This window comes from Hemiscyllium ocellatum, chromosome 8 (assembly GCF_020745735.1).
Source record: "Hemiscyllium ocellatum isolate sHemOce1 chromosome 8, sHemOce1.pat.X.cur, whole genome shotgun sequence".
In the NCBI taxonomy this organism is placed as follows: domain Eukaryota; kingdom Metazoa; phylum Chordata; class Chondrichthyes; order Orectolobiformes; family Hemiscylliidae; genus Hemiscyllium; species Hemiscyllium ocellatum.
The window spans coordinates 116,045,179-116,060,755 of NC_083408.1; the positions used below are offsets into that span (position 1 = coordinate 116,045,179).

Consider the following 15,577-nt stretch of genomic DNA (forward strand, 5'->3'; position numbering starts at 1 on the left):
AGACTGACCAAAGATGGAAAAGGTTTATTTGAAGAGACACTGAACATCTTGACAGCGTGTGTGCAGAGGTGAGGTCAAGGTATTGGAGACAATAGACAAACCTCCAAACAGCTCATCACCCTGACTATCCAAGCACCACCCATCCTGCTTACAGCAGGATCACTGCACTGGATACACCAACCATCTCAGAAACCATCAAACCAGGCCACAATTCACCCTCAACACCAAGCCACCTCTTACACTTTTATATTCTAAAATTTGTTTGTGGGACTTGGGTGTCACTAGCTGGGCCCAGCATCAATTGCCCAATCACTAAATACCCCGATCAGAGTCAGAGTAGGTCAGCCACATTACTGCGGGTTTGGTGACACGTGTAGGCCAGACCAGGTGAGGAGGGCAGATTTCCTTCCCTAAAGGGCAATGAACCAGATGTGTTTTTATGACAATTGACAACAGTTACACGGTGGCCATGAGGCTAGCTATTTGATTCCAGTTTTCTTTTTGTACTGAATTCAAATTTCACCAGAGATTGAGAGATGTCCCCATGTCTCACCAGGGGTTTTGGATAAAGCTAACCCACTAGACCACCAGCTCCAGAACCCCACCAAGGGCCCACGAGGAGGGGGAAGTTACCTTTGATCCCAAAGGTGGGGCCTTGCGAAGGCTGCCGAACACAAGCGAAAACATTGATGTCCAGGTGAGCTCCAATGGCCTGAGCCAGGCCGATCGTGGTGGTGCTCTTCCCTTCACCCAGGGGGGTGGGGGTGATGCTGCAATATAAACTGGCCATTGAGATAGATACACCCACACTCCTCCCCCACCCTCACCCCCACCACTCCTCCCCCCACCCTCACCCCCCACCACTCCTCCCCCACCCTCACCCCCCACCACTCCTCCCCCACCCTCACCCCCACACCCCTCCCCCACCCTCACCCCCACACCCTTACCACTCCTCCCCCACCCCCACCCTCACCCCCACACTCCTCCCCCACCCTTACCACTCCTCCCCCACCCTCACACTCCTCCCCCACCCTCACCCCCACACTCCTCCCCCACCCTCACCCCCACACTCCTCCCCCACCACTCCTCCTCCATCCTCACCCCCACACTCCTCCCCCACCCCCACCCCCACACCCCTCCCCCACCCCCACACCACTCCTCCCCCACCCTCACCACTCCTCCCCCACCCCCACCACTCCTCCCCCACCCTTACCACTCCTCCCCCACCCTCACCCCCACACTCCTCCCCCACCCTTACCACTCCTCCCCCACCCTCACCCCCACCCTTACCACTCCTCCCCCACCCTCACCCCCACCCTTACCACTCCTCCCCCACCCTCACCCCCACACTCCTCCCCCACCCTCACCCCCACACTCCTCCCCCACCCTCACCCCCACACTCCTCCCCAACCCTCACCCCCACACTCCTCCCCAACCCTCACCACTCCTCCCCCACCCTCACCACTCCTCCCCCACCCTTTACCCACACTCCTCTCTCACCCCCACCACACCCCCCCACCCTCACCCCCACACTCCTCTTCCACCCTCACCACTCCTCCCCCACCCCCACCACTCCTCCCCCAACCTCACCCCCACCACTCCTCCCCCATCCTCACCCCCACCACTCCTCCCCCACCCTCACCCTCCTCCTCCATCCTCACCCCCACACCCTTACCACTCCTCCCCCACCCTCACCCCCACACCCTTACCACTCCTCCCCCACCCCCACACTCCTCCCCCACCCTCACACCCACACTCCTCCCCAACCCTCACCACTCCTCCCCCACCCTTTACCCACACTCCTCTCTCACCCCCACCACACCTCCCCCACCCTCACCCCCACACTCCTCTTCCACCCTCACCACTCCTCCCCCACCCTCACCACTCCTCCCCCACCCCCACCACTCCTCCCCCATCCTCACCCCCACCACTCCTCCCCCAACCTCACCCCCACCACTCCTCCCCCAACCTCACCCCCACCACTCCTCCCCCACCCCCACCACCCCTCCCCCATCCTCACCCCCACCACCCCTCCCCCATCCTCACCCCCACCACCCCTCCCCCATCCTCACCCCCACCACTCCTCCCCCATCCTCACCTCACCACTCCTCCCCCACCCCCATCACTCCTCCCCCACCCTCACCCCCACCACTCCTCTCCCACCCTCACCCCCACCACTCCTCTCCCACCCTCACCCCCACCACTCCTCCCCCACCCTCCCACTCCTCCCCCACCCTCACACTCCTCCCTCACCACTCCTCCCCCTCCCTCTCCCACCCTCACCACTCCTCCCCCACCCTCACCCCCACACCTCCCCCAACCCCACTCCACCTTCACCTCTGTTCCCCACCCTCATCCCTCGTCCTCCCCATCCCCACTACTCCTCCCTCACCCTCAACCCCCACCACAACAGATATTGGAAGTGGGAGATTTTAAGAAAGGCTGGCCCTACCCTGTGACAACAACGTATTTCCCGTCTGGTTGGTCCTTCAGCCGGTTGATTGTGGTCAGTAGCACCTTTGCCTTCGATTTGCCGTACAGCTCCACTTCATCGGATAACAAACCAACTTCCTTGGCCATGCGGCTGATGTGCTTCGGTGTGCAAGACCGTGAAATCACAATGTCACTGGTGGGAAATAATGATATTTTTCAAAAAAGAAATTAAATAAATCCAAGCATCCAGAACAGAAAGCATCCAGCACGACTGCATTTCCCTCTGGGTCAGTTTCCATGTGGTCCATAACTAACCCTGGTCTCAGGGTGTAGCATGCTCCCAGTTTAGAGAAGGCCATACATTCAGTACCCACTCAAAGGGCTGACATTTCCAGGGTGGCACTGAGGGAGTGCTGCTCTGTTGGAGATGCTAACCTTTGGGTAGCATTGAGGTCCTGATGTAAGAAGATACCACAGTCTCTATTGGAAGGACAAGGATAGTCTCTTTGGTTTTCTGATGAAGGGCTTATGCCCGAAACGTCGATTCTTCTGTTCCTTGGATGCTGCGCTTTTCCAGCAACACATTTTCAGCTCTGATACTCCAGCATCTGCAGTCCTCACTTTCTCCTCTTTGGTTTTCTGGTCAATTTTTATCGCCAGTAAACATGATTGAAAAGAGATTAAATGGAAAAGACTGCACTGCTGTTTGTGGCATCTTGCTTTGCAAATACTGGTCATCACTTTCCTCACTGTAACACTTACTTACTCAACTGTGAAATACTTAGGGTGAGTGAATAGGCTTTAAATATTGAGAGCCACTGGATTGTTATACACCCACAGGAACAGCAGGAAGCCATTCAGCCCTGATATGGAGTCAGTCTGCAGTCATGCATGCTTTCCAGCACAGGTCTGTGTGATGGTCAGGGATGAGAAGGTGAGGTGCTCAGTGGAGCTGACTCAGGAATCACACCCAGAATCTTCCATCGACAGTCAGAGGATCACATCAGTGAGGCAGTGATCAAATACTCTCCACGGAACAAGAGGGACAGTGGGCACAGCGCTACATCTGCGTATTGCTGTATGTCACACTGTGAGTGGGAAAGCAGGAAAGAATTCAACACTACATACTGACTTTAACAGTGCCTCGAACCAACAGCTCCAATTACTCATAAAATGCTTCTAACATAGAGGCCATTCAGCCCACTGTATCCATGCTAGCATTCTGCACGAGCAACTTAACTTGTCTCACTCCCACATCCACCCCTCCATTGCTCGGCAGCCATTTCCTCTTTAGATAATTGTCCAACTTCATTATAACAATCATTATTTACCCAGCTGCCGCCGCCACCTTCTCAGGCAGTGCATTCCACATCTGACCACTCACTGTGGACAACAAAGGCTTTTCTATCGCCATCATCACCTCTTTGCCATCCACCCTGGCTCTCGATCCTTCCTCCAAGGGAAACAGTTTCTCCCCATTCTTGGAGAATGGAAAGTAAGTAAGAGTCTCTTCTAAAGATACAGATCTCTTTGCTTGGATAGGGTAGCTGCTTCCACTTTGATCAGACAGGCAGACCACTTCCATCCAGAAGGTCAAGAGCAGCAGATACATGGGAACACCATCCCCTTGCAAGATCCCCTCTGAGCCAATCTCCATCCTGAGTTGGAAATATATCGCCGTTCCTTCACTGTCACTGGGTGAAAATCCTCAAATTCCTCCATAATAGGTGTCCCTGAACTTTACCATGGCTCAACGAAGCAGCTCACTACTCTCTTTCCCAGGGAAATCAGAGACAGACAACAAATATTGCTCTAGGCAGTAAGACCAATATCACGTGGGCCCTTAAAATGAAAAAGACCATAAGACCATCAGAAATAAGAACTGAAGGAGGCCATTCAGCCCCTTGAGCCTGCTCCACCATTCGATAAGATCACAGCTGATCCAGCATTCCTCACATCCACTTTTCTACCTTTTCCCATAACCTGTGATTCCCCGACTGATGAAGAGTCTCTCTATCTCAGCCTTAGATATACCCATGGACTCGGCCCTCCACAGCTCTCTGTGACAAGGAGCTCCAAAGACACTCAGCCCTCTGGGAAGGAAGTTCCTCCTTATCTCAGACACAGCGAGGCCACACACCTACCTGGGCACCGGCTCCACAAGTTTAAGCTTTGTGTATTGGATAGGCCACTTTCCTGGCTTGCAGTTCTTCAAATAGCGTTTTGCCCCCTCGACAGTGTTCTGTCACAGAGAATAACATCTATATCAACACAAGGACATTTTTATACTGTCGTCTTCTCTTTTACTTAATATCCCACATTTCAAAGCTCCCTTTCTAATGGTGTCAACTTTTTACTTATTTATTCCTGCACAGGACGTGGGTCAGCCCAGCATTTATTACCTATCCCTAATTGTCAACCACCTTGCTGTGGGTTGGAGTCACGTGTAGGCCAGACCAGGTAACAATGGCAGTTTCCTTCCCTAAAGGACATTAGGTGGGTTTTTCCTGATAATGGATTCATGGTCATCATTAGACTCTTAATTTCAGATTTTTATTGAATTCAAATTCCACCATCCGCTGGGGCAGGATTTGAACCTGGATCTTGGGAACATTACCACGGTCCCTGGATTTATAGGAGGAGAAAGTGAGGTCTGCAGATGCTGAAGATCAGAGCTGAAAATGTGTTGCTGGAAAAGCGCAGCAGGTCAGGCAGCATCCAAGGAACAGGAAATTCGACGTTTCGGGCATAAGCCCTTCCTGATGAAGGGCTTATGCCCGAAACATCGAATTTCCTGTTCCTTGGATGCTGCCTGACCTGCTGCGCTTTTCCAGCAACACATTTTCATCCCTGGATTAATAGTCTAGTGATAATACCACTAGGGCGTTGCCTCCTCACAGAAACAGTGGCCCACCCTGTGCCTCAACCCAAACCCAGCCTGTGAACCCAATGAGATAGACCATGTGTATGAGTTTGTTCCCCCAGACACAGCTGTACAGACACACTTTAAAAGTGGAAACACAGAACACCCCAGGGAGCAGACAGTCTGACTTCTTACCACCACTTCTACCTCACAAGCCCAACGCTGAACCCAGCTCTCAGCTCGACGCTAATAATCATATCTGGAACTAGCCTGGACTGCAGGCCCAATGTTGCAATAAGCCACAAGTGTGATCCAGGTGACTAGAAGTGTTCTAGTTTAACTGGGCTCTCAGATCTGCCCAATGGAAGCTCATTTTTTTCCCATCAATTTTTAGGATTAGGCCGAAACCATATCCACAGGACACAAGAGTAGGGCAACTGCCATAGGAACCACAGGGAGCAATGGCGTAACATTTTAAACAAAAAATGCACCAAATTACGGTAATCTGGAACACTCTGCCTGAAAGGGCAGTGGGAGCAAACTCAATTGTAACTTTCAATAGAAAACTGGATAAATATTTGAAAGGAAAAACACCCAGGGTTCAGAGAAAAGGACAAGGTATAGGGTTAATTTGATAGCTCTTCCAAAGAGTGGGTGGGCTGAGTGAGTGATGTATGACTCTGGGAAATCTCCCCCCATCCCCCTTCTCAGTTGTTGCCTCTTGCTATATTCACAGCTGTCCTCTGGTACCCAATCCAGGCAGTTGATATTAGATTAGCTTACTTACAGTGTGGAAACAGGCCCTTCGGCCCAACAAGTCCACACTGACCCACCGAAGCGCAACCCACCCAGACCCATTCCCCTACATTTACCCCTTCACCTAACACCATGGGCAATTCACCTGACCTGCACATTTTTGGACTGTGGGAGGAAACCGGAGCACCCGGAGGAAACCCACGCAGACACGGGGAGAATGTGCAAACATAGTCAGTCACCTGAGGCGGGAATTGAACCTGGTCTCTGGTGCTGTGAGGCAGCAGTGCTAACCACTGTGCCACTGTGCCGCCCACTATCCTTGCCAGAGTGACTCATGTCACTGGGACTGTCAGACAGTCAGTCAGCACCGACAGGATTGGAATGGATTTCCAACAGCTGCTCTAGGCCAGGCACTAACAGGCAAGAGAAACAACAAAGATCCTGGCAGTAATGCCAGTACTCCCACACCCAACCTGGCACTGGGGAATGTCAGTGCCTGGCAGCTGGGAATCTGCAGGGTGGTGGCATCACAGAGTCAGCCTGAACGTCACTGAGGAATCAGCTGCTCCTTAAGGTGGTGTCCTGGGTTGTTACAGCAAGAAGACTGGATACTCTGAAGGTGAGTGCAGTAACTGGAAAACGTTTCACAGGATACTGAAATAGGTCGTGGTAAACTGTTGTGAGGTGCAAAGGAACTTCATTTGAAAACCAATTAAAATAGTACAATCAATTCACAAAAAAACAGGTCTACTTGACTTATTTAATTCACTCTTTGGGTAAAGTTCTCAACCCCAATATCCCAAAGAGTCCCTGTACTGGAGATGGCGCCTGGGAGTAAACCACTGATTTCATTCTAGATGTGCATTTTAGCTCAAAGATCCTTGCAAAAATGGAAGAATCTCCCATCGTGAAAATACAGAAGACTGGAGCAGAAGGTGGCCATTTGGCCCTTTGAACCTGCTCCATCATTCAATATGATCCAACTTAGTCCCCTGTTCCTGCTTTCTCCCATATCCTTTAGCCCCAAAAACGATGTCTAACTCCTTCTTAAAAACATTCCAGGTTTTGGCCTCAACTGGTTTCTGTAACAGAGAATCCCTCAGGCTCCTCATTCTCTGGGTGAAGACATTTCTCCTCAACTCAGTCCTAAATGGTCTAGCAATAGCTTTAAACTGCAATACTTCCCCCCCCAATTCCCCTCCCTGCCCCCGACCCGGCGGGGTCATAAGGAACATTCTTCCTGCATTTACCCTGCTTAATTCTATAAGAATGCAATGGGTTTCCATGAGACTCCCCCTTCACTCATCAAACTAATCTCCCCCAAAGCAAGAGTGAAGTTAATAGATGAAGACGAGCAAACTCACTGCCATTAGCATACAGACAGTCATCGGCCCCACTCCACCAGGCACCGGGGTGATGAACGAAGCCACTTCTTTGGCTTCATTGTAAGCCACATCACCAACCACACGCTTCCCACTCGGCTTGGTGCTGTCTGAAACAAAACAGGGGGGCACTGTTACAGCAAACACTGACATTAGTGAGCATGAGGGTACCTGGGACACACTCAGAGGATTCACATACAGAATTACTGATACGAGAGACAGCAAGAGAGAGAGAGCGAGAGCGAGAGTGACAGAGTTACAACCTGGGGCTCAGTCAAGGTGTTGAGTTTGACATGAACGTTTATTGGCGGATATTTGGACTTCCATATGACTGAGCCACATACACTAGGGATGCAATCTCAAATGATCTAATAATTACAAGGAGTCATAACTTAAAGGCAATTTTTAACTGAATCCCTTAATGAGTTTGCAATCTCTAAATCGCAAATATTTACCTGGTGTGGCGTTGCGTTATAATTCATCAATGGAGTGTGCATTGCTTTGGCAACATGCACTTCTAAAAATATGTTGCAGCCTGGAAGTAGAGCTGAGCAGGAAGTTCTCTTCCTCTGCCATTGGCCTGTATTGGAGGGATTTTCAGCTTGATACATAACCCATTTGGTCACTTTACAAACACACCTTCCTCAGCCATCAGTTAAGTGTGTTTAGATGCACTTGGGCATTGCTAATTGTGGAGAGAATATGTCCAAAAGGTACATAAATTCCTTGGAACTGTCCAAACAGTGCACTGGGAAGTGTCTGGAAACATGTCGACTATGTGTCAGGATGTCAAGAGGTGTTGACAAGCATCGATTTGACCAGCATTACCAAGTGTTGAACTGTCAAGAATTGTTCCAATGTGCTTTGATGAACAAGAATACTTGTCTTCATAGTCACTCTGCGATTTAGTACTTTAAGTAACTGAACTATATTTCTTCTCCTATGTGCATGAGCATTTGCAAATACTCAATGAGCTGCCATGGCAGATGAAAGGAGAAGGGGTGGGTGGAAGTAAGCACGGAGTTGCCATAGGCGTGGGAGGGACCATGTGGGATTGGTTCAGGGCATAGCACATAAGGGACCACGCACTCGCAAAATTCTCAAGGAATTGGCTAAAACAAGACAGAATTCAAGTAAGTGGTTTTAGCCATTTCCGAGTGTCTTTTCACACAGAACAATTAAACGATATGTATCATATGGCTGATTTCCCAAATGATCTTTTCTATGTTGATGGGACACTTTCGACTGCTTATTGAATGGAAATGTTTGTTGACAAAAGAGTTTAAGCATTTAAGAGCTAAACATTCAAATGAAATGTTTCAAATAAAAACAAAACACTGCTGAAGACATCAGTTTAAGGTTAGAGGTGAAAAGAATGAAAGGGAACCTGAGGGGCAACTTTTTTACACAGAGGGTGGTATGCATATGGAATGAGCTGTCAGTGGAAGTGGTTGAGGTGAGTACATTAATGCATGGAGAGGAAAGGACTAGAAGGATATGGGCCAAGTGCAGGGAAATGGGGTTAGTGTGGATGGACATTTTGGTCAGCATCGACTAGTTTAGATCTGTCTCTATGCTGTAGGACTCTATGACATAGGGAAAATTTTTCCACTTGTGGAGAGGTCCAGAAGTGGGAATCATTCATATGGGACAAAGTTGCTAATAAATTCCATCTGGAATTCAGGAGAAGCACCTTCAGAAACGCAGAGACCAAAGATTCTGACGATGCTAACCTACAGCATAGTTGATCTGAATATGATCATACTAATCAGGGACAGGTGGAGGCCATTCAGCTCCTCAAGCCTGCTTGGCTATTCTGTAAGATGCTGGCTGAAGCAACTGCAACCTCAAGTGCATGTTCCTTCCTACCCCTCGTAACCTTTCACCCTTCGCTTAACAAGAATTGATCTACCTCTGTCTTAGAGTAAAAAGTGAGGTCTGCAGATGCTGGAGATCAGAGCTGAAAATGTGTTGCTGGTTAAAGCACAGCAGGTCAGGCAGCATCCAAGGAACAGGAAATTCGACGTTTCGGGCAAGGGCTTATGCCCAAAACATCGAATTTCCTGTTCCTTGGATGCTGCCTGACCTGCTGCGCTTTAACCAGCAACACATTTTCAGCTCTACCTCTGTCTTAAAAATATTCAAGAATTCTGCCAACTTTTCAGAAGAGAGTTTTAAATACTCAATTATCTGAGAAAAAAAAGTCATTTAATCTCTGTTTTAAATCGGTGACCACTGATTTTTAAACAACGACCCCTGGTTAGATTCTCCCATGGGGGAGGAATCATCTTGTCCACGTCCAGCCTGTCAAGACCCCGCAGGATGTTACAGGTTTCAATCAATCAATCGCCTCTCACTCTTCTTACAGACGTAAACCTAATCTGGCTATGTTTCCTCATAAAGGCAACCCTCCCATCCTTGAGATTAGTGTGGGAAACCTACTTTGACCTGCCTTCAGTGCATGAACATCCTCCTTAACAAGGTGATCCACCAGAGATCCTCCAGGCGTGGTCTCACCAATGTCCTGTACAATTAAAACATATCCTCGCTGGGGGAAATTGTGTTCTTTATCCCATGAAAGAAAAAACATGTTAAAAGAAACTTAGATTAATAAGTAAGGGAGAAAGGAGCTGGAGGACACGTACATGTGGAGATGAAAGATATGGGAGGAGGCGTGTATAGAGCTTTAACATACTGGGCTTAATGTTGTTTCTAGAATTACACAGAAACAGACCAATGTCCATTTGTATTGTAAAGTTACCAAAGTCTTACCAGACCATTGGGCTGCTCTCTCACTCCACATGGTTTAACCTGATAGTCAGCTCGCCTCAGGTGAGAGGAGAGATTGAGAAGGAGAGTCCTTCAGGTGACCTCACTCGGTGCTGGAATTGAACCCATGCTGTTAGCGTCTCTTTGAAAACCAGCCATCCAGCCAACGGAGCTAACTCAGCTTTGCGCAGCGACACTAATTTTGTAAACCATTCCAAGGTGCTTTGAGGGAGCAACGATCAGACAGAAGTACAGAAACGTTGTCAGGTTAGGTGATCAGAAGCTTACCAAGTATTTTAAACCCGAAGACTGAGGTACAGAGGTAGAGTGGCGGGGAGGCTGAGAGAGTGAGAGAGACTGAAGGCACAGCAATCAAAATAGGGGATACCCAAGAGACGAGAGTGGAGGAATGCAGAGATAGAGAAGATTAGAGATGGAGAAGATTACAGAACTGTTTTAAAATCAATTTACAAACTTTAAAACTCTGCCGTTGCTGGACCGTGAGCCAATGTCAGTCAGTGAGGGTCAATGAGGGTGGATAGGGCTTGGTGAGAGTTGATGGTCAGATTTGTATGAGCTGAAACTTAGAGGTTACATGAAGATAAAAGCTACTGTGGCCTCTATCTGTGAGGAGTAAGGGAAATCCCCCAATGTATTAGTCAATTCCCAAGCAGCATCACTTACTGAAATAAACCACCTGCTCATTGTAAATGCTGTGTGTGTGGCAGCTTGCGGTATACAAACTGGTTGCTGCTTTTCCTACAATGACAATAGTGCTAACATTTAGAGATGTACTGCATTGCTGGGACACCTGTTTCCACTACTGAAGTGCAAGTTCGTCTTCAGACAGGACGATGAAAAGAGAGGGTTGATTTAGTTCAGATATGGAGCTGACTTTGCCCACATCAGTTCACCATCGAAGGCGAGAAGGAAAGCAGAAAGAGAGCAGAGTCCTGGCTCAAAGTCTCCCCTACCTTGAGAAAACTTGTTCTGGTCCTCGTTTCAAGGGACTGAGGTCTATCACCACGAAAGGGGGAAAGGAAATAAAGACGAGGACTTGTAAATAATTTTCCAATCAGAATCTCCTCTCACCGGGAATGTAGTTGATGCCACAATCGATGACGACAGCACCCGGTTTGATCCAGTTTCCTTTCACCATCTCAGCTTTGCCAGCTCCGACCACCAAAATGTCAGCTCTCCCAATCTAAAGAGAAAGGGGGTGCTTTGAGATAGACATCATCAGCCAGACACAAGGTTCAAACTAACGCACCTGAGGGTCAGGTGAACTGGCCATGCTAAATTGTCCGTAGTGTTAGGTAAGGGGCAAATGTAGGGGTATGGGTGGGTTGCGCTTCGATGGGTCAGTGTGGACTTGTTGGGCCGAAGGGCCTGTTTCCACACTGTAAGTAATCTAATCTAATCTAAGAGAAGCCAGCCAGGTGAGTCAATAGAGATCATCAATACTGTGAAGGGATTCAATAGAGCTGACATAAAGAACACGTCTCCACTTGGAGAGGAGTCTGAAACCAATTAATAGAAGACAGTCATTAGTTCAGATACATTCAACTGATGCATTAAAGAGAGCATTGGATGTTGACTTGGAGAGAAAAAGAACTTAAGGAATTGGAATGGGCCCGTCAAGTCTCCTCCTCTGCCATTGACTTAATCATGGCTGACCTACTCGTGGCCTCAGCTCCACTTACCCACCCTTCAGGAGGGTTTCAAGAATGTAGATCCTCACCTCTTCTAATTAACTCGCAAAGGGCTAAGAAACGTGGCCCGAGGCAGCCACCATTTATTTTCCCTGGAATCCTTTGTCCCCACAGGACCATCAATGTGTTAGTTATATCCTCATCCAGTCCCCAAGAGCGAGACTCTAGGCTTTTCCCCGATTGCTCCAACCATTCACAGCCTCTCACCTAGCCTGCCCACTGCCCTTTCCTCTTATCACCATAGTTAGAGCTCCACTTACCCACCCACTCACCATAACCCTCAATTCCTTTACTGTTCAAAAATCTATTTATCTTTGCCTTAAAAACATTCAATAAAGTAGCCTCAATTGCTTCATTGGGCAGAGAATTCCACAGATTCACAACCCTCTGGGTGAAGAAGTTCCTCCTCTGCTCCCCCTTATTTTGAGACTATGCCCCCTAGTTCTAGTTACATCCACTAGTTGAAACAACCTCCCTGGTTCTATCTTTTCTATTCCCTTCGTAATTTTATACAAGACCCCCCCCCCCCCCCCCCCATCTTCTGAATTCCAATGAATATAATCCCAGTCTACTCAACCTCTCCTCATAAGCCAACCCCCTCAACTCCAGAACCAACCTAGTGACCCTCCTCTGCACCCCCTCCAGTGCCAGTACATCCTTTCTCAAGTAAGGAGACCAAACCTGCACACAGTACTCCAGGTGTGGCCTCACCAGGGCCCTGTACAGCTGCAACATAACCTCCCTGCTTTTAAACTCCATCCCTTGAGCAATAAAAGGCAATATTCCATTTGCCTACTTAATTACTTGCTGTACCTGCAAACCATTTTTTTTTGTGTGATTCATGCACAAGGACACCCAGGTCCTTTGCACAGCAGCATGCTGCAATTTTTTTTACCATTTAAATAACAGTCCATTTTGCTGTTATTCCTACCAAAATGGATGACCTCACATTTACCAACATTGTACTCCATCTGCCTGACCCTTGCCCACTCGCTCAATCTGCCTTTACCCCTCTATAGACTTTCAGTGCCCTCTATAAACTTTGCTGTACAAGAGAGAGCAAAGGTATGGAGCAAAAGCAGGAGATTGGCACGAGGGTTAAAACAAAGAGTGGGAGGAGACAATTCAGCCTTCTCAAAGATTTAATACAATCATGGCTGATCCCATCTCGGCCTCAACTCCACTTGCCTGCCCTCTCTCCATAACCCTTCAACCTGTTACGAATTCAAAATCTCTCTCTCTCTCTCCTTAAGTTTACTCAATGTCCCAGCATCCACCGCAGTCTGGGGGAGTGAATTCCACAGATTCACGATCCTTTGAGAAGTAATTTCTCCTCATCTCGGACCAAGATGCACGGATGATGAATCAAATGGCTTCTTTCTGCACCATTTTCGTTTTGTGGCTAATAAATCCAGTCGGGGCTTCAGGCAAAACTCCTCTAGCCAGACAGGAGGAAGAACGTGGATCTTTAATATTGAGGTGAATAGCAGCGGTGCATTTAGGAGAAGCTTATTAGGGTTGGGAGGCTATGTTGATGGGTAACAGCACTAACTGCAATGAATAATAATTCCACACCAAAGACAAGCAGGCAGAGACAGGATGCTGCAAGCACAATGCACAAACAGTAAAAATTGCTCTAGTCTGCAAGATCATGAGGTTCCAGCATTGACTACACCTTCATCACCAGAGGAAAGTAGGTAACTGGATTCAATGGGCAAGCGAATGGAGGATCAGAAACACTTAAATGGGGTGAGACACCATGGAATCTGCTGGTCACATGTGGCCTTGCCCATCTCCTGCTTCCTTGGAAAAACCTTTGCATTGATATAGCACCCTTACTGTAGCAAACCATCGCAAGGTGCTTCAGAGGGAAGTCTATAGTGAGCCACGCAGAGGAGGTAGTGGGATCAATTACATAACAAAGGCCTGATCAAAGCGATGAGTTTTAACAAGTGCGTGAAGAGAGACTTAGGGAGGGGAGTTACTGAGGTTTGGGCCAAGGTGACCAATAACAGGAGGAGGGGAATGGGAGATGCACAAGAACATCAGACAAACAAACAGGGACAGAGCTCTCAGAATGTGGGGTGATCAGATGTAGGGGAGGAAACCATGGAGGAATTTCAGCACAAAAGATGTTGCTGGATGGAGCCATGTGTTTAAGGAGAGAAAAGAATTTTAATCTCTGGGTGTTGATGAGTGAAAGGTCTCCTGACAGGCACTTGGTCCAGATGGCCTAGCCCTCAGAAGCAAAGCTGTTCTCCCAGTTTCTCTGGTTGGTGAGTTGAACCCCAATTAAATTCCACTGAATTTTGCCCCAGCCACAGGGAAACACTGTTAGGAGGGTTTCAAGAAAGTAGATCCTCACCTTTTCCAACGAACCAGCAAAAGGGTAAGAAACGGGGCCTGAGTCATTCACCATTTTCCTGGAATCTTTTTTCCCCACAGAACCATCAATGCATTAGTGACAACTTCATCCAGTCTCCAAGAGCGAGACGTTTGGCTTTACTCCAACAACTCTCAGCCTCTCACCTAGTCCGCCCACTCCCCTTTCCTCTTATCACTGTAGTTACAGCTTCCCTTACCTCCCCCGGCAGGTCAGCCGTCTTCGAATGGCAGGTGGTTACAGTGGCGTGGTTTGAGACCAGGAGGTCCCGCATGGGGGCTCCAACTATCTTGCTCCTTCCAATAACGACAGCTCGAGAGCCAGCCAGCTTCACTCCTGCAGCAACGGGAGGCAGAAAACATTCAGAAAGACAGCTGGGTTTGGAGAGACAATCTAGACATCGGTGGATCAGAAAGCAGGCCATTCGGCCCATTGTGCTGGTATCAGCTCTTTCAAAGAGACATCCAATTAACCTCAAGACCCTGCAAAAAAAGATTTACAAGGATGTTGTGGTTCTGCTCGCCGAGCTGGAAGTTTTTGCTGCAAACGTTTCGTTCCCTGGCTAGGGATCATCATCAGTGCTGTTGGAGCCTCGTGTGAAGCGCTGCTTTGATGTTTCTTCCGGTATTTATATTGGTTTATATTGGTTATAACGAAGCTGCATCAGGACACTATTCAAAAGGGCCACAACACACTGCAGTACACCAGAACTGCGAAAAGAGGAAGAGGAACATCTATACAAGGTATTCGCCAAAAACGGATACCCACGCAACTTTATCACCAGATGCCTAAGAGATAGACCGAGGAACGAGGACATGCCACAACCAAAAGGACTAGCCACTCTACCATACGTCAGGAGCGTCTCAGAACTGACAGCCAGACTACTGCGACCCTTAGGACTCATAACAGCACACAAGCCAACATCCACACTCAGTAACAACTCACTAGAACAAAGGACCCAATACCCAGCATGAGCCAAACTAACGTAGTTTACAAAATACCATGCAAGGACTGCACAAAACACTATATAGGACAAACAGGAAGACAGCTAACAATCCGCATCCATGAACATCAGCTAGCCACAAAACGACACGACCAGCTATCCCTAGTAGCCATACACTCAGACAACCAGCAACATGAATTTGACTGGGAAAACACCACTATCATAGGACAAGCCAGACAGAGAACAGCCAGAGAATTCCTAGAAGCATGGCATTCATCCACAAACTCCATTAACAGACACATTGACCTGGACACCATATACAAACCACTACAGCTG

General features: G+C 48.4%; 1 protein-coding gene across 1 annotated transcript in view; it reads right to left on the minus strand.

The window, feature by feature from the left end:
- mthfd1b (methylenetetrahydrofolate dehydrogenase (NADP+ dependent) 1b) overlaps positions 1–15,577 on the minus strand; it is a 104,082-nt gene that overhangs the window by 49,536 nt on the left and 38,969 nt on the right. The window contains exons 7-12 of the mRNA XM_060829507.1: positions 14,498–14,634; positions 11,296–11,407; positions 7,417–7,544; positions 4,578–4,675; positions 2,453–2,626; positions 634–770 (exon numbers count right to left, since the gene is read on the minus strand). Of these exons, the coding sequence (XP_060685490.1) occupies positions 634–770; positions 2,453–2,626; positions 4,578–4,675; positions 7,417–7,544; positions 11,296–11,407; positions 14,498–14,634 (786 nt within the window). The remainder of the gene's footprint in view (positions 1–633; positions 771–2,452; positions 2,627–4,577; positions 4,676–7,416; positions 7,545–11,295; positions 11,408–14,497; positions 14,635–15,577) is intronic.